Source organism: Serinus canaria, chromosome 17, assembly GCF_022539315.1.
Source record: "Serinus canaria isolate serCan28SL12 chromosome 17, serCan2020, whole genome shotgun sequence".
NCBI classification, from domain to species: Eukaryota; Metazoa; Chordata; class Aves; order Passeriformes; family Fringillidae; genus Serinus; species Serinus canaria.
The window spans coordinates 981,122-1,003,629 of NC_066330.1; the positions used below are offsets into that span (position 1 = coordinate 981,122).

Consider the following 22,508-nt stretch of genomic DNA (forward strand, 5'->3'; position numbering starts at 1 on the left):
CAAGGACAGTTGAGGCTGCAGGGCCGTGGCTTGGCACAGCCCCGTTGGCAGTGCTGATCTCCAGCTCCACTGCACACTTGGTGCCCAAACCTGTCGCTTGCCAACCTGGCTCAGCAGCACCAAGGAAGGAGAAAGCCTGCCCTGGTTTTTCTCCTGTTTCTGCTCCTCCTGCTGCCCCCACCAGCTGTTTCTTGACTGACGCCATCCCTCCCCGACCCTGCCCATGTCTCAGGGCCCCTCGTGCACAGGGCAGGAGAAAGGGGAGGTGAAACCCCTCCAGGCTGTGGTTTTATGGCAGCTGAGGTGTCGCCAGGCACCAGGGAACACCCAGAGGTGCTGGATTTCTGCAGGAAATCCACACAGGATGCAGGGGCTGGGCTGGAGATGCCAGCCCCATGCAGCAGTGCCAGGACCCCACGGTGCAGATGCTGGCTCCCAGTTGCTGCCAGCTCTGTCCTGAAGCTGCCCTGGCCAAGACAGGGCAGGCAGGGCTGGGCAGTGCTGAACCCTCAGCTGAGGTGTGTTTTCCTAGTGCCTGCTGGTGCTGGGGGCAGCAGCTCTGTGCCAGCCACAGTGCCCAGAGCCCAGAGCTGCCCACGGGCAGCACAGCTCAGTCCTGCCCACAGCTGTGGTGGCAGAGCAGCCAGGCTGGAGGGAGGTGCAAGCTCCAGCATGTCCTCAGGATCTTGGGGAAACCTGGGGAGCTCTGCAGTGCCCCCCTGCATTTATCTGCTAAGTGAGTGGGTAAGGAGGGATAAGGATTGACTTGCACTTCATGCTGGGCCTCCTGGCCCCCTCCTTTGCTCTGCCATGTCCCCAGGGGACAGCAAATGCTGTGCCAAAGCCAAAGGCAAAGAGCTCTCTGTTCCTCCCCCATCCTGGGATTGGGGCTCACAGACAGAACTGGGAGCACTGGGGGTCTCAGCCCCCCCAAACTGGGCTGTGCTGGACTCTCACTTTGCTTTCTCTCGGTCTCAGCTGTGCTCTCTCTCCTCTGCCCCACCACTGGGGCTGGCCCAGCCCCTGCCCCACACACCCCCAGCCCTGGGGGTCCTGCAGCATGGCTGGGGCTGTTCAGGGCTGTTCCCAGGGCAGGGCTGTCCTGGTGCCCTGGGCCACTGCAGCTCTGCAGAGCCGGTGCCTTGAGGAGCCACAGGGGCTGCCCGGAGCCATTTGTGAAGCTTGTTAGACACAGAAGAAAGAGCATGTTTGTCTCTGCTTTAACACGTTTGTGCATTTTCCTCCTGAAGTCTGTGGTTTGGTTTCACCTTCTTTTTGTGAACTTAACTGGAGAAAATGTTTTGGGAGGTAAAAGACATTTTATTTTCAGAAAATGAAAAGTGTCCTTAAGTGTCTCTCTCTGTCTCTTACATCCTTTCCTCCCTCTCACCCCTGCCCTTCCCCACTCCCCCCCTTCCTTCCCAGGCAGAAGGTTACCAACTTCCTTGTCAGGAGCAAACCACTGTAATAAACTTTGCAGTTCATTTAAAATGGCAAACTTTGTATTTTTTGGCTGTCTTTCTAATCCTTGTGGTTGGTGCTCGGCATGGGATGGGCTGGGTGTTTGTGGGTGCACTCCTGGGGTGTCACCTGCCCTCGTGGGACCAGGACAGTGTGGCTGTGGCAGGGGGCTGCTGCTGCCTTTGCTTCTGGGCACTGGGGACCGCAGATTGCTTCAAAGTGCTGCTGGGAATTTCCACAGTGACTCTCACAGTGTTTTGCAAGTGAGTGCAGCAACATTTGTGGGCCATTAGTGGGCAGTGCCCTGGTCCTTGCACTGTAGCCAAACCCCCATCTCTGGGCTCAGCCACACAGAGCTGGACATGAGCCCCTTCCCTTGGACACACTGCAACAAGGAGAGGAGATTGTCTTTAAAATCAGCATTTACTGTTGTCATAATCAGCAAAACCCACCACATTTTCTGTGTTCTAAACTCTACAGAGGTAATAGGAGAAGAGGGAAGGAAAGCAGCGCCCAGCTGGAGAGGGGCCAGGCCAGCCAAGCAGGAGCCCAGGCAGGAGCAGGGAGAGGATTTCTGTCCTAAGCAGCAGAAGATGCTATTGATGTCAGCTGGTTCAGAAAAGGCTGGAAGCCAGCTGCTGGCTTCCCTGGTGCATGTGCTTCGTACCCAGCCCTGCCCCAGCTCAGGGTGCTCCCATCCCCACCCCCACGGGAGCGTGGGCACTGCCTGGGCACAGCTGCCCTGGGCAAAGCTGGGCTTGTCCCCATCCCACTGCTCCAGCTCCCCCAGGCAGCAGCAGCGAGAGCCACAACCCTGCAGCACCAGTGCTGCCAGCAGGGACGGGGGCAGTGGTGGCAGCGGTGCCCAGGCCAGCCCTGGCTGCCCTGCCAGGGGCTGCAGGAGCTGTGGGGACCCCAGAGCACAAGTACCCACCCGGGGGAGGAGCAGGGCAGTCGTCAGCAGCAAAGCCTCACGAGACCCCACAGTGCCCCCGCCTTGGTTTGGCACGTGGTGCTGGGAAGGAGTGCAGGGTGACAGCTCTGCCCAGGCTGGAAGCTCTCCAAGGGAAACCAGCTCCTCCAAGCTGCCATCCTTCCTGCTGGAGGACCCTCTGCAGTGCAGGCTCATCACCCAGAAACTTCTCAAAAACCTAAAGCAAAAGAGAGAAGGAATCAGCTCTGCTGGCAGCAGGGGAGGGCAGGGGTCCCTCCCAGGCCTGGGGGAGGATTGGTGGGACCCCACAGCCCAAACCTGCCATAGGACAGAGCTGTGGGTGCAGCTGGCATGGGCTGGCACAGCCAGCCCTGCCTGCCAGTGGTAGAGCTCTGCCACCCCCTTTGGGGGTCTCTGAAACATGGTCCTTGTGACAGGGAGCCAAAGCAGTCTCCATGCACAGGGCCATGGCTGCAGGCAAACCTGTCAGCCTGAGCCCAGCACCCAGTGCTGGGAGCATGGAACAATCAGCTTTAAATGGCATGGAAGGAAAACACCAGCTCTGCCATGGCAGGAAGCACCAGTGCCCGTGGGCTGCATCTCCTGCCCAGGGTACACGAGGGACTCCCCAGGAGGGGCCATGGCACCAGGGCTGATCCCACCACGTCAGCCCAGCAGGGCTGGCATGGACGGGCTCTGCACTTCTCCCCATGACACTCAGGTGCTTCTCTGGCTCTGAATCCCAAAGACTCAGAGATTCCTTATTATTTCAAACCAAGCTTATGGAACACAATATAGTGAGAGTTGCAGAATTACTCAGTATTGATCAGTGGAAGGCTGGGCTGTGCAGACAAGATCCATGTTGCTATGTGTGGCTTAGCAACATATAAATGTATTCAAACAGAATAATGAAATTATCGTGGGGAAACAAAGCAGCCATCACTTGAGGAGATGGAGGATGTGGAGGCCTCTTGGAGCCCTTGTTTGTCAAGACAAGGAAGATGGGACTTATTGTTTGTGCAAATATGTGAACCGCCCCAGCCATGCCCTGCTCACAAAATGTGTGTAATGAAGGCAGGCAGGGCTGGCTGCACAGAGCAGCTCCTACAGCTGGGCTGGAGCTCATTACTGCAGAGCTGCTCCACGGACTGAGCTCTTGTGGGGGGAGGCCCTGCCTGGCTCTTGCCACAGCCACACTGCAAAACTCCCCATTTCTCTGGTTCTGGCCTGGAACTCACTTGGATTTTATCCACCCTTATCCTCAGCCATCCCACCTCCCCATGGACCCACTGTCTGCTTTTGCACTTGGAGCCACTGCAACACCCCGAGCTCTCACAGGAGTGTGGCTGAGGCCCTGCAGCAGAGAGGTGCTGGACCCCTCCCCAGATCCAGCACAGCTTTCCTGGGAGACAGGTGGAGCAGAGAACACTTTTCCTGTCTCTGCCACAGCTCCTGCTGGCAGCAGCACCCTTCTCATCAGCTGGCTGGCAGCTTTCAAATAAAAGTATCTGGGGCTAAACCCATCTCTTTCATTTCATTTCACATCTCTTTAAACTATTTGGGAGAGAACAAAGGGAAGGGGGACAGTGTCTGTGCTGGAATGATCTGTCCCCACCCTGGCACCCAAGGGCTCTGCAGCACTTTGCTCTGGGGGCAGGCTGTGAAGGCACAGGCCTGGGTGAGGCTGAGCTGCCCTGGCTCCCCCAGCTCGCCTGCAGCTGGGCATTGCAGCCTTTTCTTGTCTGCTCCCAGGGCTGGAGGCTCTCTGGCAGAGCCTGGAGCAGCAGGGGCAGCACCAGGGCTGTGACTGCACGAACACAAGAGTGAGAGGAGAGCTCTTCTGCTTCGAGACCTCCTCGTTCACCCCGGGCTCGAGGATTGCCCAGCCACGGGGGCAGCCTGGGGGGCTCAGGGGTGCACAGCACTCCTTCCACCCCTGCCACCCCCCTGGCACCGAGCCCAGCCTGGTGTTCCATCACCCTCTGTGCAGACCTGGGCTTCTAAAAACACACTGAGGGCTCACCTGAGGAAACCAAACCAAACTGAACAACCCACTTTGCACAGCTGCAGTTTAATAACACACGTGGGCTGTGAGACACGCAGAAGTGAGGGTGGGTGGGCAGAGCACCAGTGCCCGTGGTGGGTGCAGGTCTTGCTGCCTCTGAGACCCCACTCCTGCCTGAAATGCTGCTGCAACATGGTAATATTGCAACAGCTGCACAGCTACTCCTGTGCCACAGTTTCTGCCTTTCCCACGTGTCCAGTGTGGGGAGGAAAGCTGTGCTGCTTCTGGGTGGCATGGTCTCACAAACAGTCGGAGGATGCCCTGCTTAGACACTTCGTGGGGAGCAAAATCAGACACCTGCTAATGCACTGCTTGCCTTGACAAAAGAAAATGTCTCAATCCAGAAAAAATATGATCACTGCAGCCCTGGTGTGTCCTCACTGCTCTGTCCACCTGAGGGTCCCCATCCAGAAGCTGCACTGGGAGTACCCAGCAGTGGCTTTTAAAGAAAATAAGGTGAAATATGCTGCATTTGTATTCTGAGGAGCTGGGGACTTGCCCAAAGCCAGGCTGGGAAGCTGAGGAGGTAGCAGGGAGCTGCCATCCAGCAGAGGCCTGGGGCTTAGGAGGGATTTCTGGTTTTAATTCTACCCACCTCCATGGTGACATTGGCCTTTCTACAACCTGAAACAGAAGAAGCCAAATGGCTGCTTTTAAGCTCCTAAATCCAGCCCTGTCTGAATACCCACCCTCACCAGCTTCCCTTCTTTGGGATCATGGCACTCCCAGCACCCAGCAGAGCTTTCTGCCACAGCTGCTGGTTTAAAATAGCCCAGGGCAGAAAGAGCTGCTGCCCCCCTGGGAGCAGTGGGGCTGGGGGCAGGCAGAGACTCAGCACCAGGAACCTGCAGGGCCCCTCTGCCACCTGCCCTGCCTGTGCCCCCCAGGAGCTGGAGCAGACAAGGATGGGCAGCAAGAAAGGTGCAGAGACGTGGGGAGAAACCAGGAGGTGCCCTGGGATGGGACCTTTGGCTGATCCATGCGTGCTGCCAGGAGAGGCAGTGCCACTGGCAGGGCTGCTGGGGCTCCACAGCCCCCACCTTCCCTCCTCTGTTCAGGGGACACAGATTTCCCACAGCCTGGCCAGGGCAGCACCCACCAGGGCAGTTTGGAAATAATACTGTCCTGAAGCCTGAGCAGAAAGCAGCTGCCAACTGGGCAGCCCCCAACACCCAACCACAGCTCCAGCAGCAGCAGAACCTGCAGAGCACGAGGCAGGCAAAGGTTACCTGAGCATTTGAACGCTGTCAGCTCCACGGCCTGCAAGAGGGGAGAAGGTGTGTTAGCAGAGGGTGTGGCTCTGATGGCTTTGCCCCCAACACACTCCCTGGGGCCAGGCAGGGCTTCCCAGAGCCCACCCACCCACTGTCCCTGCACTGGCTGGGAAGCAGAGCCTTCATCCCAGCCCCAGGGACTGGCACCTGGCAGAGGGGCCCCGGACAGAGTGGGGAGCTGACACCCTGCTCCTAATGCCCGCTCTGGGGACCCTTCCAGCCCCGTGGGCACCCACCAGGCTGGATGCCAGGCTGGACACCACAGGAAAAGATGAGAGCACCCCTGAGCTGAGGTGGGAAGAGCCCACACAGTCTGCACTCTGTGCTCAAAGGATGTTAATGCTCTGGGAGATGTGAAATTCCTACTCCCAGTCCAACAACAACAAAGATCACCAAACAACCTTTAAAAAAGCTGAAACACGAAGAACATCTTGTCTGTGTTTGTATCTCCATTCGCTCAGTGTTTTGTCATTTTAAGTGCTTTCAAACGCCTTTGAGTAGCATCTTCTCTTCATCCAAACCATTGTGCAGCTGCCAGTGACATTCTGAGTGTGCTGCTCGCCGTGACTCAGCCAGGGAGCAGGGAAACAGCCTGGCTTACATAACTGGGGGCACTGCCAGCAGCCCCTGCACAGCACAGCACAGGGCACACCGAGAGGGCACAGGCGTGCGCAGCACCGTGCCATGCCCAGCACTGTGCCCAGCCCTGCTATGCCCGGCCCTCCCTTGCCCAGCCCCTTCCCATGCCCAGCCCTCCCTTGCCCAGCCCTCTCCCATGCCCAGCCCTGCTGTTCCCAGCCCTGTGCCATGCCCAGCACCCTGTGTGCCCAGCCCTGTGCCCAGCCCTGCCATGCCCAGGGCTCACAGGCCCTGCCAGCTCTGCCCCAGGAGCTGCAGGCACTGGGAGCAGCCTCAGCCCTGCTGCACCCGCCTTGGCCAAGAAGGGAGCCAGCACATTAAAAATGCAGAGTTTATGCACAGCAAAGCTCTCAGAGACCCTCACAGGAGGGAAGCACTTTCTGTCTTTGCCTGCTGAGAAATGCCACGGCCTTGGCATTCAGGGATCTGCTGCCTGCTGATGCCCCTGGCTCAGGGATCTCGGGTCCTTGGGCTCAGCCCCGTGGCCCACGTCCTGTGCCTGGTGCCAGGAGCTCAGCCCTGACCCTGGCTCACACAGCCAGCACCTGGCTGCTGAGAAAAGCATCCCCTGCCAGGGAGTCCTGGTGCTGCAGCATTAACCACAATATGGATCATGAGAGATGGAAATATGGATTTTACTGAGTGGCTTCAGAACGATATGCCAGCTGTAGAAGTATTATCTATTGGATAAATAAGAGCTGTCTATGTGACATAGGTTTTCAAAGGATAAATATTAGAGAGGGAAAGAGAGATCCTTCAGTGAGAGACTCATGAAAGTAGTGCTGGATTTTATTCTGAAGGAATTACAGCACTTGTATGTCAAGTACACGAGGACTGATGATCATTTCAAAAGCAGGAGATGGAAGTTGGAGCAGAGTAGTCAAATTTAAATTGCTCCCTGCTTTAGGCCGTGCCCTGCTGAGCTCTCCATCCCAGTGCAGGCAGCACAGCCCTCCTGGGAGAGGTGAGGCTTGCCCATGGCACCTGCCCCACCACCTGATTCAATCTGCTGGCCTTGGGAAAGCCTCCTGCCTGATCCATACCAACCTCAGCCTGGGGTTTTAAGGCCCAGATTCAGCAGCACCTGGTGTTCCTGTAGGGCCCTGCTCTAAGCACCCTCCTGGCTCCCACGGGCTCAGGGTGAGCCTTTGCCTTGGAATTCAGCTGTTCTGGGACCACTCCTGGCCTTGGGCAGGTGCCCTGCCCTGCTGTGCCCCTGCCCAGGCTCAAGTGGAGTCCCACAGGAGTGCTGTGCTCTGGGAGGGTGAGGGAGAACAGCAGGAGCTGACACCTACCGGTCTCTCAGGGGACATAATGGATGAAATGCCCATGGGAATTTTGGCTCCAAAATTTCCTAAAGGGTGAAGCAGCACAATGAGTTCATAGACCAGAGAACAGAAATATTCATACTTTCCCAAGAATCTGGTGCTTTGTGTCCCCCACTGAAGCAAAGGGACCAAATGGGTTTTCTGCATCACTGCACCCACAAACTGGTTGGAGAATGCAAAACCATTTTTCCCCAAAGCCAAAATCCCTATTTTCTACTGTCACCTTTGCCTCTCCTCCAGCAAATTTTAAGACACCAAGATGGATTTTTGCCTCAGGAGAATGCAATGCTGACTAACGTGCTGATGAGACCACCCAGCCTGGGCTGACAGCAGCAGAATGCTCTCACCTTTGTTGGTGATGTTCTTCACTGGAGGGTCTCTCTGCACAGGGCTTGGCAGGGCAGTCTCAGCTGCAGGACTCGGCCTCCCTGTGTCCCAGGAGGTCGTGTTCCTTGGGCTGGATAAGTAGTTGATGGGATGAGAGCAGTTCTGGAATGACAGGCAAGAGATACAGGACAGTGAAAACTGCAACGAGTTTTTGCTACAGCCAGATCTGACTTCCAAGATGGATTTCATCATCACTGCTCTGGCTCCATCCCAGCCTGGCAGATCAGGCTGCTGCCTCATTGGGGTAGGCTATCTTTGGGTCTCTGGTGTCCAACAAGACCACAAAGAAGGCAGACAAAAATAAAAAAATAAGATTTCTTTCCATCATCATCTCCCCAAAGCAGACCCACAGTCCAGCTGGGACCCTCCTCCTCCTCAGATGGATGAAGGGGCAGCAAGGATTCCTCCCAACTTACTGTGAATGAGAGGGCTTTCTTCTTGTCCTTCATCCTCTGGATGGCATTCCTCACCTGCAGCAGAGCAAGGACGTGAGAGAGGGCCACAGCAGCCCCAGCAGAGCTGGAGATGCTCCAGCAAGTCCTGCAGAAAAAGCAGCCGTGGCTCCAGCAGCACAGTGGGGCCGTGCTGCCTGCTGCAGCTGCCAGAACCCAGCTCCCCCTGCTGCCAGCACAGAGCTGCTGTCAGCAGGGACTGAACCCATCTCTCACCTCGCTGTTGTAGACAGCATAGACCAGGAATATGTACAGGCCCTGCAGGGGAGAGAGCAGGGGAAGGGTCAGGGCTGGTTTGTGCTCTTTGCACGGAGCAAAGGGGCTGAGGAGCCCTGGGATGGGCGAGACTGGCACGGAGGGTGGGCACAGCCCAGCAGGGTCAGCCAGGCAGGAAAAACCTCCCACCCTTGAGACCAGGCTGTTCACAGAGGCCAGGAGAGGACCAGAGAGCAGCGGCAGCCCGGGCACCGCTGGCACAGCTGTGTGAGGGACGTGCCCAGGCCAGGCATTGCCTGGGGGCCACAGCCTGGGGCTAATTACAGCTCCAGACCCACGGCTTTGGCCTTAAGGCAGCCCTATCTGGCCCACCAGATTTATGTTATATCTGTGGGTGTTTTGTTATCGCAGCTAGATAAATCAGCTGCAGCAAGAGATGCAATCCATCTTGTCTCCAACGAGCCCTGCTCTCATCTGCGAGCTCTTGGCAATGGCAGCAGCCCCTGGCACCGTGCCCTGACCTGTCCTTCAGCCAGCAATGCTGGTCACTCCCCCAGACCAGATTTCTGGCCAGGCTTCCAAGGCAGGTCTTCCTTGAAAGAATCATTCTGGATGAGCCTGGGGAGGGGGAGCGGGAGGAGAGCGAGGAGGGAGAGGAGGCCCAGCTGCAGCAGTGGGTGGGAGCAGAGATGCAGCTCTGGGGGAGCCCGTCCTGCCCCCTCCCCTTCCACCCTGCCCTGCTCCTGCCCCACAGCACCACGGGCTCCCTCCTGCTGTTCAGGCACTGTCCAGGTTCCTGCACTGCCTGGCTGCAGAAGGAGCTGTCATGTTTGGTGCCAGCTCACAGAGCAGCCCTGAAGACAGGCTTGGGCTGCTGCAGACAAACAGAGAAGAGTCAAACAAAAAACAACCCCGGCAAGAGAGCAACTGCGCAGGACCCACACGTGAAGGAACACTCTGGCCTCAAAGGAAATTCCAAGTGATCCATAGGAAGTAAGCAAAGGGGCTGAAACAGGGTGGCTTTCTCTCAACTCTGCAGCTTCTCACCAGCATTTTTTTCTCCTCTGGGGCAATCTGCAGATTGTCCTGAACTTGGTTATGAAGGGACAGAGGCAAACGAGTACAGCACAGCCAGGTCTGTCCACACTGCTCAGAGCCTGCAGTTCTCTCTCTCAATAGCCCAGGCATGGCATCAGGAGACACAGAGAACTGATGCTGTTTAATAGGATCAAGACAGGCCTCCTGCCATCCTCCTGATATCCTTAAGAGCAGAGATGTGGAGAGGCAGCCCTGGTCTGGCCTTGGAGCCTCCCACCAGGGCCTGATGGATGGGTGTGAGCAGCACCCAGCCCTGGAGCAGAGCCAGAACAGAACATCCCTGAGCATCCCTGAGCAGGCACCCATCCCTGGGCAGGCACCCATCCCTGAGCATCCCTGAGCAGCCCCCCCTCGTGTGCACAGGGTGACAGGGCCACCACGGGCCAGGAGTCACCCAGGAGAGTGGGGCTGGCACTGGGCTGGAGACAGCCAAGGGGACCAGAGGGAAGCACTGCAGATTTGAGAGCAGCAGGAGCCAATTTCTATTGAAACAGAAGCAAAACCCTCTGATCCCAGGGGTTTGGAGGGCAGTGCTCAGTTGCTCCCTTGGCTTGGATCCCTTGGAGAAAGATTTGTCCTCAAGCACTGGGCAAAGGACCCTGAATATGCAGTGCCAAGGGATGGGACTGTCCAGGGAGTGCCCGTGGGCACCTCTGGTGAGGCACAGCCCCAGCCCCAGGGCTGTGCTGCCCCCTGCTCCCACCTGCCTGCTGAGAACTCCCCCTTCCCCTCCGGGCCGTGCTGTGCCGTGCTGTGCCGTGCTGTGCCGTGCTGTGCAGGGATGTTCAGTGCTGTGCCGTGCTGTGCTGTGCTGTGCCGTGCTGTGCTGTGCTGTGCCGTGCTGTGCCGTGCTGTGCCGTGCTGTGCAGGGCTGTGCAGGGATGTTCAGTGCTGTGCCGTGCTGTGCAGGGGTGTTCAGTGCTTCTCTAGCTCCATCTACAGCTGCCTTCTCTCCAGGTTTGCAGGCCTCTGTCGATGCTTTCTTTGGATCGTGGCAAGCACGTGTTCCAGGAGGTTTTGTCACCGCGTGTCCCTGAGTCCCAGCTATCCCCAGGTCCTGGGAGCAGCCCCAGGGCCAGCCCTGTCCTGCAGCAGAGGTTCATTTCCCAGGTGCAAACAGCAGGAGGGATGTCTGCCCCATTTGGCTGCACAGGTACCATTTTAATTACCCATTATACTAGCAAATAAAAACTCTAATGAGTTTGTAATTGCCATTTTGGAACCACACTGATGTGAGAAAAACTAGCACAGGAAACAAGATCCAAACTGGGAACCTGTGGCACCAGCAGGACACTGCCAGAGACTGGTGCTGAGCCATGCAGGGTCTCCAGAGTTATATTTTGTATCTTGGAAGGATGAAATGAGTTTCCTCAGACAAAATGGCCCAGTGGCTTGGGAAGGCTGGGCTGGCTTCAGAGCTAAAGAGTCCCTGGTGACAAGGACAGGCAGAGTGCCCTGCAGGTGCCAGCCTGGCCGTGCCCTGGGCACCCAGGTGGGTCAGCACTCACCTGCAGGGAGTTGAGCACAATGAAGACGTAGGCCCAGACGATGCTGAGGTGCACCAGGAGCCCACAGAGCCAGGTGAGCCCCAGCACGGGCAGCAGCACCAGCACGGGTTTGGCCGTGGCCCTGGGGGGAGGAAGAGCTCAGGGTTACCCGGGCACAATTCAGGGATGAAGCACTAGCAAGACAGGAGCTGTGGAACAAATTCCTCTGCAAACAAAATAAGTTAAGACAGGAACAACCAAATATTTCACCTCCCAGACCCCAGTGTGCCAGCTCTGCTCCTCATTTATCACTGCGAGTTAGCAAGAAGGGAGCTCTTTGACGTCATCAGCCGTGAGAAAACAGCTATTTCCCCCCAATTTCTGCTACAAGGAGGGTTTCTCTATTTGTTTTACTTGCACATGGATGTCACCCTGCCCTCCAGCAATGCCCTATCTTTGTGCTTCTGTAAATTTGGGAAAATTTATTTATGCTACAGGGGAACAATGCGTGTCTAGCAGGGGTATCCGGCGCCAGCTAACAACAATAAAAATTCACAGAGCATGATAAAGTAATGACTCAGGCAGCAGTTTTTTAGAGGTCTCTCAGTATTGACTGATTACAGAAGTCCCCACTGCCTCTCCCCCTGTGTGTGTAACCCTCACCAGCCTTACTTTCAACCCCCCAAATCCCAAGCTTGGATTTCTGCAGGCACTGCCAAGGGTCTCCTGTCCCAAAGGGGTGAGATTTGGAGTGTGAGATGGAGACCAGCACTTGTTCTCCAAGCTGAAGGTTCTGGCTGGGCTTCTCAGCTGGGATTAGAGACTGTCTTTGGGTGAGACACAGCTACCCTGGGGGAGAGAGCCCCTTCTGTCCCTGCTGCTCTGACTCTCACAGCTCGCTGTCTTTCACTCGGCCGAGCTTCTCTGGCCAACCCGTGCCAGGGCCTCAGCAGCTTCACTGGGAAGGATTTCTTCCACGTAACTAACACCCCCTCACAGAGTTCCACAGCTGGGGGACCAGGCCCTTCCCTGCTCACCAGAGCTGAGCTCCAATCTGGTTCTCCAGGCTGCTGTTGGGGGTCAGCATCTTGGATCTCCGGCGGGCGCTGGCCACGGTCACCGTCACCACCCGGAGCAGCACCAAGCTGTTCACCTGCCAGGGCACAGGGCTGGGCTCACTGACATCCTGCAGCCTCAGCTCCACAGGGTGACACTCCTCTGCTGGAAACTAGGGTCAGAACTCGGGGACAAATGGCACTACCAGGAAAGCAATCAAAAGACTTCACAGAGCTCCCTGCACAGGTAGGAAATCTAGGAAACTTATCCCAAAACTGCTCCTACAGAACCTCTTCCCTGTTAAAGGTCTATTCTGGACCCCATGAACATTGGAGCTTTTCTGCTGCTGTGTTTTGTATAATGATATTTCAGGATGCAGATATTCCTGTACTAAAATCAGACCCTTAGCTAAGGCAATGTCACACCCCACATTCCCAGCTGAACAGCCAACCAAACACTGGTCAGCAAAATTTTCTTAAAGCACTTTTTCCTCTCAAAAAGCTTTTTTGATCAAAGAGATTTACTTGTATTGCAGTAGCCTATATAAAGTAAAACAGCATTTTTCCTCTAAAAGCAGCAGGCAGAGTGAGCTGCACCCCTGACTCTGCATTGCTTTTCTGGGAGCAGACCCAGGGACTCCCACCCTCCCAGCAGGGTTTGGCACTCACAGCCAGGATGAGCAGCACAGGCCCCACGAAGGCCCAGATGACGTTGGTCTGCACGTTCAGCCAGCAGTGGTTGGCTGCCACATACTTGTTAAAGGAAGTTGCAAGGGTCACCCCCACGATAAGGACTGGAAGCCCTGCAGAAAAACCCACAGGTTAAACACTGGGAAAAGCAGACATGCCCCATGCAGAGCACTGTGCACCAGACAATGGCTTCAAAACCCCCCTGAGCAGACAGACTTCAGCGTGAGCCTCCAAAACCCCACGAGCAACATCAATCCTCTGCAGCTGAAATCTGCCTGGCTCAACACAGCCAGATTTACAAGCTGTCAGCATCTTTCTCTGAGGTGTAAAGCACTCCAAGTCCTGAGTCCTGACCAAAGCAATTTATTCCTCAGATTGCTTTTTTAACAAAATAGAAAATCAAAGACATAAACCAACCCAAAACACTTGAAGTGGTTGCCCAGTGTCCAAGGAGGTGTGTGCTCCTTGAGCAGCACATCCCTAAGGAAGCTCCTCTTTGACACAAAACTCAGCTTATTCAAATCATTCCATGTCCCTAAGGGGCTCCCTCAGAATAAAAGGTGCTTAGTGAGGAACACATTTATATTTAATTACAACCAGACAACGCTGATGCTCTCCAAGAACAAGAACTTACCATTATTCTCCTCCTCTATCTTTTTTTTGCTGAACTCCTGGATTTAGAAGTATAACAGAAATGCTGCTCAGCTTATATTCTAAGGCTAGCAATTTGACAAATAGTTCAAGAGAGCCAGTTCTCATATTAAATTAAATCAAACAATTGTGCATCTCTCCTGTCAAAACTTTCACTAGAAAAGAAAAAGAATATTTTCCTGAGGAGCCAAGGCAGAGGAGTGTGCAGATACCCCAGCCTGTCAGGTAGTAGAACTTCATTCTCCTGCCTTCACTCATGTTGACTGCCACCACTTTGCTCCAGAGGAGAAGCCCCTCCACCAGCATCCATGAGAAGGCTGCCATGAAGAAGAGGTGCAGGAAGGCAGTGACCATGAAACACAGCACCTGGAGGGGACAGAAACCACACTGCACAACGGATATTTGTGCATCTCCACGCAGAGAGACAATTCTACCCTCCATGCCAGCTACAGGCAATTAATAAAAGGGTAAGGTAATTACCCTTTAATCAATTTAAGGGAATTAATAAATGCTTCTGTTCTGTTGCTCTGACAGAGATGCTGGAGCCTGGCCACGTGGGCTGAAGGGGCCATTCCTGCTGAGCTCACCTGGCTGGGCTTGGCCAACTCACTGAACATGAGCAGAGCTTCTCCTGCAGCCAGGGCCAGGATCAGGTTCTTGTGCACAGTTGTTCTTTCACTCTTGGGGACGCTGGGGGGGAGAGAGGGAGCCCTGAGCTGCAGCCACACAAAAGGGTCCTCCCTGTCCCCTCAGGCTGTGCAGGCCTGCCTGGGCAACTTGTGGTCTCTCTGCCACTCCCTGCAAAGATGACAGTCAGAGGGGCAGAGGGCAGCCCTGCTGTGCAAGCCCTTGGTGCTGGGGACACTCTTGGGCACAGCTGCTCAGCCCTTGGCCACGATTCCAGGGCACAGGCAGGGGGGAGGTGGAGGGAGCCCCTGCCACGCTCACAAGGCAGATCTCTGTGCTTGCCAAGTGACACAGAAGGGCTGGCAATCAAAGAAATAGTCCTTGCTCCATTTATTTTATAAAAATTAATTCTAGCAGAGCAGCTTTTATAGTAAATATCGTTAGCAATTGATAGAAACCTTGCCACAGACACGCAGGTGTGGGCACAGATCAGTGAGCATCTCCAGAGAAACAACCAGGGCTGAGCCCCTCTCCAGCCAACAAGCACTCCCCTCTGCCACGGAGCACAGGGCAGCTCCCACCTCTTCCCACCCACCTGCCCCACCCCACGCTGACAGAGGACACTCTGAGAAAGGCTCTGAGGGAAAATATCAAGTAGAAAATACAGAGAAGGCTGCAAGTGCCCAGGCTTTTCTTACCCAACTACCAGGAACAAAATGAAGGTGACCATCAGGGCACAGAAGGAAACTCCACATCCAATAAAAGTCAAAGTCTGCAGGGTGAACTCCTCTGTGGTGGTCCTCTGCTCCAGACATGAAACAGCAGAAGACTCAAATCCCTCCTGAATTAACCCCACCAGCTGGCAGTGCCAGCACCCACCCAGAGCCAGCTCCTCACATACCTCCAGCTCGTACACCTGCAGCAGGATGGCAAAATTGGTGGTGTGGTTGCAAAAACAGGCAGTGGAGTCTGGGAGAGACTTGGCCACAGAGCAGCCAGCTGTGGACCACATCCCACCAGCATCTGGGCTAACGTGCAGCAGAAGCAGAGAAAACACGGGGAAATTACCCTTCACTTCCACAGAAAGCCAGGGCACAATGGGAATTTCATTGTCCCAGAAAAAGCAGAGTTTAAAGGAGGAAGGTGAGGGTATCAGAAACAGGTCTTCATGGGGACTTCCCTCTGGTTCCCCCTTTGTCTCAGCAGCTTTGCCTCACGCAGCAGGCACACAGTGACAACAGATCTGGTGTCAATGTGTGCATTAAAGAGTGGAGTTCAGCCATGACAGCTCCAAAGAGAGCCCAGCTACTGCATGGCTCTGGGCAGAGCTCCCTGCACAGCCCCTCCACTGAGAGCAGCCCTGGGCTGGCTGTGCCTAGCTCTGCCCACCAGCTCAGCCTGCCACAACCCCAGCATGGTGCCACTGCTCCCCAGGACAGGCCTGTCCCAGCCATCCTGCAATGCTCCCATCTGGATTCCCTGGGCAGGGACCACGGCTGCAGCTCTGTCCCCCCTGCCCCCTGAGCTCCCAGGAGCACAGGAAGGTCAGGGTCAGAGCAGGGCTGCTGGGACCCTTTGGGCAATAACCAGCTCTTTCCAACATCACCCTTCCCACCTTCCCCTACCTGATCCATGCCTGCTACAAGTCTGGGACTCCAAGTAAAGGTTTTTTTTCACTCAAATGACTTAATTAGCAATTTATAATATATCACAGCCTCAGTGTTCTCACCACAGTGACATTCAGCAAAAACACATCCCAGTGCCAGGCAGGATTTACGAGGCTGGGAGTCCTGCATGTCTTTGGGGTGTGTTATCTTGGGCTAACTCTTCTTTGTCACAGGCAACAACCATAATTAACTGGGGCTTTCCATTTGAGTTGTATATACCTCATTAAAGGTCACTTGCTTGTGAGTGACTTCTCCAAAGGAAATCATTCCAGGAAAGCATTCTGCTCCAGCAGAGAGGGGATGTCAGCATGCAGAGGAGGCAAAACCCCCAGATCTCTACTCTTACCATTACATTTACATTGAGATGTTTGGTTTTCCAGTGGAAATAAAAAGCTCATAAATCTGGGGACCTGAACTGAAACAAGGCACCTGAGGCTGAAGTTCCAGAAGGCACAGACGGGCCCCAGCAGAGTTTCGGGCAGGTCCTGCAGGCAGAGAGGGGAGAGGAGAGGTCACACAGGCCCTCCCTGCTGGGCACGGGCTGCAGGTCACCGCCCCGGCTGGGACAGGGTCTGTCAGGGCAGGACAGACACAGGAGCCAGGGCAGGGACGGCCCCATCCCGAAGCCCCGGGGGCTGAGCCGTGCCCGGGGACAGCCGGGTGGGGCCGTGCGGTGCCGCTGGCGCCGGGCACAGCCCGGGGGTACCTGGACACGGTGCTGCAGGCGGTAGCGCACGGACGCGCTGATCTCCTGGTGCTGGCTGAGCAGGGTGGCAGAGATCACCGCTGTGCCCACCGTGGTGCCCAGGTACCTGCCGGGGAAGGACGCTGCTCGCAGGCGCAGGGGGCACAGGACGGGCTCGCGAACGGCGTCTCCGGGGTTTAGGGGACTGCTGCGGGGATCCGGCTCCTGCCGAGGGCCGGGCACGGGGCAGAGCGGACCTTGGGGTACCGGGCACAGCCCCAGCACCGCCCGTCCCTGCGGCGGGCACCGGAGCGTCCCGAGGGTTCCGGCGGAGCGGCTGAGGCGTGCGCGGGATGCGCGGGCGGCCATCCCCACCTAGCGTTCGGTGCTCCGGGAGCGCGGCCAGCCCGGCCCCAGAGCCACCGTGCCAGGGACACCGGTGCCCGGCCGGAGGGCACCTGCCCAGCCCCTGCGGGCTCTGTGCCCTGCACCCGGCAGAGCTGGTAACCCGCGGGACCCAGAGGCACACAGGACACCCACGGGGCAGCCCCAGGGCGAGGGCTGAGATGGATCGGGATGAAGGTGACCCCAAAACCGAGACACCGGCTCAATGCAGATTTGAGAACGAGCTCTTCCGCGGCGCTGGGGGCAGTCCTGGGCTGCGGGGGGCTCTGTTTCACTCACTTCTGTCCCCCATCAGGGGCAGCCGTGTCCCGGGACACAGCACTGCTGGACAGGCAGCGCTGCAGGGAGCCGTAGCCAAACCACATGTTCTTCACTGTGACTCTGTGCAGACCTGCGGGGACAGGGCACAGGGACAGGGACAGAGCACAGGGCAGCGCTGGACACCGCTGCCCTCCCCTGGGGGGTGATGCTGGGGGTCCAGACCCCCTCAGCTCCGAGCTGTGTCTCTAGAGGGGCAGTACAGATCCTCTCCCCCACGACCCATCTCCCTTTCACCGAGGGTGTCCCCTCCCCACTCTTCTCCAGACCTCATGTGGTCAAGGTAAGGAGCTTGTGGCAGTAAGGAAGGCCATGCAGAGGTACCAGGGGAAGCTCAGGTGTAGGAACAAACCTCTGGATTTCAGCCTTTGCATTTCTTCCACGGGAACTTCAATGATGTCGTGCGTGCCTTTCTCGAGGGTCTGGACCATGTATGCCTCACCACTCAGCTGCTGCTCGCTCAGCTCTAGCTCCCTCACCTCCACCCCTGTGCAGAGGGAAAACCAGGTGCTGAAACAGGGTTCAGCCTTCCTCCAGAGCTACTGCTGCAGCAAAGTACCCCAGGGACACTGTAATCCCAGCCAAGGCCAGCCAGGACCCACAGCAGCAGCAGCAGCCAGGTCCCTTTCTGTGCAAACCAAGAGCATCTGGGCTCAGCTTCTCCCATGCCCCAAGGGTTCTTGCAATGCTCTTGCAATCCACAGCCTGAGAGGTGCCCTCACACTGTGACACTCTGCACAGAGGAAACGGGGAGCAGGCTGCAGGGCTGGCAAGAGGTGAGCCAGAGGAGCAGAGGACCCAGGAGTGGATTTGGACTGGGAACCAGACAGGGTGACTGATCTGGGTCTTGCTGAGATGCCCTCCAGTGCCACTCACCAATATTCCCATGCTGGATCGTGATCTTTGTCCTCTCTGTGGTCAGCAGTGGGACCAAGAGTGACACCATTCTGTCACAGAGCTCAACCACAGCCATGGGTCCCCTGATAACCTGCAAAGACAGAGAGAGTGATGGCAGTCAGCACGTGCACCGTCAGCCCACCCTTCCCACAGCTCACAAGAGTTTCCTTTTAGTGTTTGGTCCTTGGCAGAAAGAAAAAGAGAAGTTGAGACTCAAGGACAGCAGGACAGCCTGTGTGGTGCAGCAGGCCAAGGAGGAGCACTCAGCATCACGCTGGTGACACCATTACCTGGCTGATCAGTGACCATGTCCCAGTGTTCTGCTCTTCCAGAATTAACTCAGTCACTTCCATGTAATACTGGCCCAACTGCTCCAACATCTCCAGCTCATCTCCCTCCTGCACTTCCAAATCTGAAACTTGCTTTAGTAATTGAAGGACTGCAAGGAGGTCAGATGGCTCAAGCACGGGCACTTCTCCTTCTCTCAGAACAGTTGCCAAGACATCCAGAGCATCGAGAGCCACAGAGAGGTTCATGTCTTGCACACCACTTGTGAAGACACTGTCAGGAATCTGTCATGGAAAAGAGGGTTTAGTTCAGTGCAGAGCCCTGACTCTCCCTGATCCTCAGCTGTGCCTTGGCAAAGCCCTGCATGCCTCTGCTGGCATCAGGACCTGTCTGGCCAACCAGGAATATCCTGGGGGAAGGGATCTCTTGTCCTCAGTGCAATGAGTCAATCTGAAGCAATGCTGCTTGTCTGATCACAGCAGAAGTTACAGCTGTGTTGGTCACAATCTCCAACAGCAGCTCAGGAAAGGTCCCAAGAAGAACTGCTGGCAAAGTGACCTCAAAGAGCTCTAGGTGCCAACACGGCCAGCCCAGCAGCTCCTGCCTGCTCCAGGTGCCAGCTGCCACTGCTGGGGCTGCAGGACTCACCACAGTCCTCACTGCAAGGGTGTTCACACGGCGGGCGAGTGAGTGGCTGGACTCCAGCTGAGCTCTTTTCAGTTGCCAGTATGCATCTGGGGACAAACCAGAACCAGAACCACTGCTGGGGTGTCCCACAGCATGGTTAACACATGCCACCTTCAAAGCCTGGGCAATGGTCCTCAGATGGTGGCTAAGTCTGCAGGACAGGCAGGACAAGGAGACTTCACAGCTGTATTTTATTTTTAGCTCAAGATCCCATCTGGAGAGACAGTTTCACACTCCTTTTCTGCCTCTCCCCATGCTCCCCTGGCCAACGAGCCTGGGAATGCCTGGGTTGGGAGGCACCCACAGCCCTGCACCAGAAGCCATGCAGGCTGCACCAGCACTGCCCAGCTCAGGTGGGGCAGAGCCAAACCCCTGCCAGAGTGCAGGCAGCTGGAGCAAAGTGCCAGCCCCAGAGGGTTTTGAATGTGAGCCCTGCAGAGCAGGGGCCTCCCCATCCCTGGCCAGCAGCCCAGCCAGGACCTCCAGGAGTTGTGTTGGAAGCAATGCATGAATAACTAACAGATGCTGTACCCTTGCTGTAGTGACAGATGAAAGGCAAAGGCTCCAAACAAGATGCATAACTGAATCCACTGCTGCCAACTTCCAGAACTCTGCATTCCTCCACAGGCCCTGTGGAAACACACAGGGACAGAAGGGTCTCCCAGGGACACGCCATCCCCAGCAGCCACCGCCTTTCCTGCAAGCCCTGGCACAACAAACCCTGTGGTTTGTACCTTAAGGGCAGTGGCCACGAGGACACTGAGACTTGCCTGGGCAAAGAAGCTGCGTGGCCACTGCCTGCACAGTGCTCTCCACTTCCAGGGCATTTGAGCTCCACCCAAAGACCAGGTCCTGCTCCACCACCCAGCAGGAGCGAACTCTCTCGATGTGCTCGGGGCTGAGGACTTTCTGCCAGATGTGCAAGTCAGTGATGTTCCCACTGAAGGACTCCTTTGCCCTGAAGGTGCCCCCCAGGGAATCTTGATCCTGCCCAACAATGAAGATGCCCTGGCCAGAGATGGCCTGGGGGGCAGAGGGTCCCCCAGAGCACAAACCACTGGCGGCTGCCCTCCGTTTCCCATCGGCGTACATGGCCCAGGTCCCGTTCTCCCGCTGCCAGGTGACACAGAAGTGATGCCACTGCCCATCAGCACGGAATACGGGCAGGTAAGGGGAATGGTGCCCGTGGACAATGAGAGCAAAGCGAACAAAGCCTTCCTCATCCACAAAACCCCGCAGCTGGAACTCGTTGATGAAAGCAGGCACAGCGTAGGAGAAGATGGTGGCGATCTCCTGGCTCCTGGTGTCCCACTGCAGGTGGGCACAGGCTGTGACAGCAGGCAGGGCTGGGAAGTCAGAGAGCACCTTCACATATTTTGTGTCTGTTTTGTCCCTGAATACCAGGACTGGCACAGTGTGGCCACCTAGAAGGAAGAATTTCAGTCAGCAGAAAGGAAGAAGCATAGGCCAATAAAGTGACAATAAAAACACAAGGGACAACTTCTCCAATCATATTTTTCAGCATGAAAGCATCTCTAATACTCACGTCTCCTCTTTGTTTTGTGCAGGACACTGTCCCTTTCCTTTAGCCAGACAGAGCCTCTGATGTGGTGGGCCTGCAGCAGTTTGCTGAAGGAGCCTTGCTCGCTCTCCTGGGGCTCAAAGAGCAGCTGGGCAAAGTGCTGCTCACAGTACCTGTCAGCTTGCCACCAGTCCAGAGCAGTGGCCACATATTCATACGTGTGTCTTGGGGTCTCAATTGTGACAGGAGCCAAATCTGGAGAAAGACACACACAGCCTGGGGAAGCAGAAAGCCTGTCCAGCCCCCGGTTAAAAGCACTGCCCCGTGCACCTTGGGGAGCTGCTGGCTGGAGCTCATGTCCCCATGCAGCCCTTGGGCACAGTGTGACAGAGCTCAGGCCACATGGGACCTGAACTGAGGGGGGCTGTGACTGCCCTCGGGCCCAGGGCTGGAGATGGGAACACTCCTGTGGGACACACAGACCAGGCTAAGCTCAGCACAAAGGAAAAGCTCACTCTGCCCTGCTATGCCTAGGGATGGCCCTCAGAAAAGCCTGTTCAAAGCAGCTATGCAAAAACAACTTTACTTGCTTTATCCCCAAAAAGCTCATCCCAGCTTCTGCACTTGCAGATGCAATTTTCAGGCACAAAATAATCTGTTTGGTTTGCACTTGCAGTGGGGCACAGAGCAGCAGCTGAGCAAACAGCCTGGCAAATACCAGCTCTGCAAACAGCATTTTAGGCACAAAACAGAAAAAGTTTCTTTACCTTTGTTTGGACCACCAGACACCTTTTGTTTCTCTGTGCTGGATATTGCTTGTAAAACACATAGAGAGTGCTGATAAAAACACTAACCTTTGGAAGTCTGGCTCTTGGCAAAGGCTGCAAAGGCAAGGAGACTCCTGGACAGACCGACCTGGTGGAGAGGATGTGTTGTAACACGCAGAGAAACATTAATATTGTCTCAAATACCCAGAATAAAAAAACCCTAGTAGTACTCACCAGAAAGCTGAAGAAGCAATAATCAAGTCTCAAGTCTCTCCTAAACATGTTGACCATCTGGGAAGATTTCACCCTTTGCTAGAATAAAGTATTACTGGAGATGCATCACGGAGACAGAAGCACTCTGCAGAAATGGCATTCCCTGGCAATGCTGCCTTCCTCAGAAAGACTCGAAACAAAAAGGAGAAAATTGTTCCCTCTGAAATACCTGTCCCAAATAGTACCTTATCCAAAGAATTCCCAGATCTTCTTGAAGACCTTAAGGTCTCAGTTTAACATTTGTTTTCAGGATACAAAATTGTTAAGCATAAAACGTAGAAATGAGCAATATTAAGGAACAGGCAAGATCACAGAGCCTCTTCATTCGCATTAACTAAATAAAAAAGCCACCATAAATGGCATCATTAAACTGTGTTGCATCACTGTCGGCTTTTCTCGTTGCCTTTAAAACCTGCAGGACCAGAGCACCAGAGCAGACCCCGCAGAGCAGCAAATCCAGCCCAAACACAGAGCCCAGCACCACGGAGCCATTGCAGGGAGCTCAGGGCTGGGCAGCGATCCCCCATCTCCCCACCTCTGCCCCAGGGGGAGGAAACTCTGAGTGAAGACAGTAAAAAGCCTAGTAAAATCATAGATAAGGGCACGTAAAGACATAAGATGGAAACTGGCAACGC

General features: G+C 55.7%; 1 protein-coding gene across 1 annotated transcript; it reads right to left on the reverse strand.

The window, feature by feature from the left end:
* Nucleotides 1–2,604: 2,604 nt before the first annotated feature.
* ADGRD2 (adhesion G protein-coupled receptor D2) lies at nucleotides 2,605–21,882 on the reverse strand. Its single transcript, XM_050981139.1, has 26 exons — nucleotides 21,835–21,882; nucleotides 21,688–21,748; nucleotides 20,858–21,088; nucleotides 20,082–20,735; nucleotides 19,843–19,941; nucleotides 19,273–19,358; nucleotides 18,627–18,908; nucleotides 18,316–18,427; nucleotides 17,792–17,926; nucleotides 17,401–17,512; nucleotides 16,738–16,843; nucleotides 16,461–16,516; nucleotides 15,266–15,392; nucleotides 15,063–15,166; nucleotides 14,325–14,427; nucleotides 13,950–14,103; nucleotides 13,066–13,199; nucleotides 12,379–12,494; nucleotides 11,363–11,483; nucleotides 8,757–8,798; nucleotides 8,505–8,558; nucleotides 8,049–8,190; nucleotides 7,669–7,727; nucleotides 5,690–5,720; nucleotides 4,643–4,732; nucleotides 2,605–2,612 (listed from the first exon to the last, which is right to left on the reverse strand). Exons 1-26 carry the CDS (start codon nucleotides 21,880–21,882, stop codon nucleotides 2,605–2,607), a joined length of 3,267 nt encoding a protein of 1,088 aa, XP_050837096.1.
* Between the last annotated feature and the right edge of the window lie 626 nt (nucleotides 21,883–22,508).

Bases quoted from the DNA above. Each gene is read 5' to 3' on its own strand.
- ADGRD2 (XM_050981139.1), bottom strand. From the start codon at position 21,882: ATGTTTAGGAGAGACTTGAGACTTGATTATTGCTTCTTCAGCTTTCTG. The intron at 15,167-15,265 runs GTATGTGAGGAG...TGTCTGGAGCAG, and splicing joins TGCAGGTGTACGAGCTGGAG to AGGACCACCACAGAGGAGTT. The intron at 4,733-5,689 runs GTAACCTTTGCC...CTCCCCACGAAG, and splicing joins GACAGCGTTCAAATGCTCAG to TGTCTAAGCAGGGCATCCTC.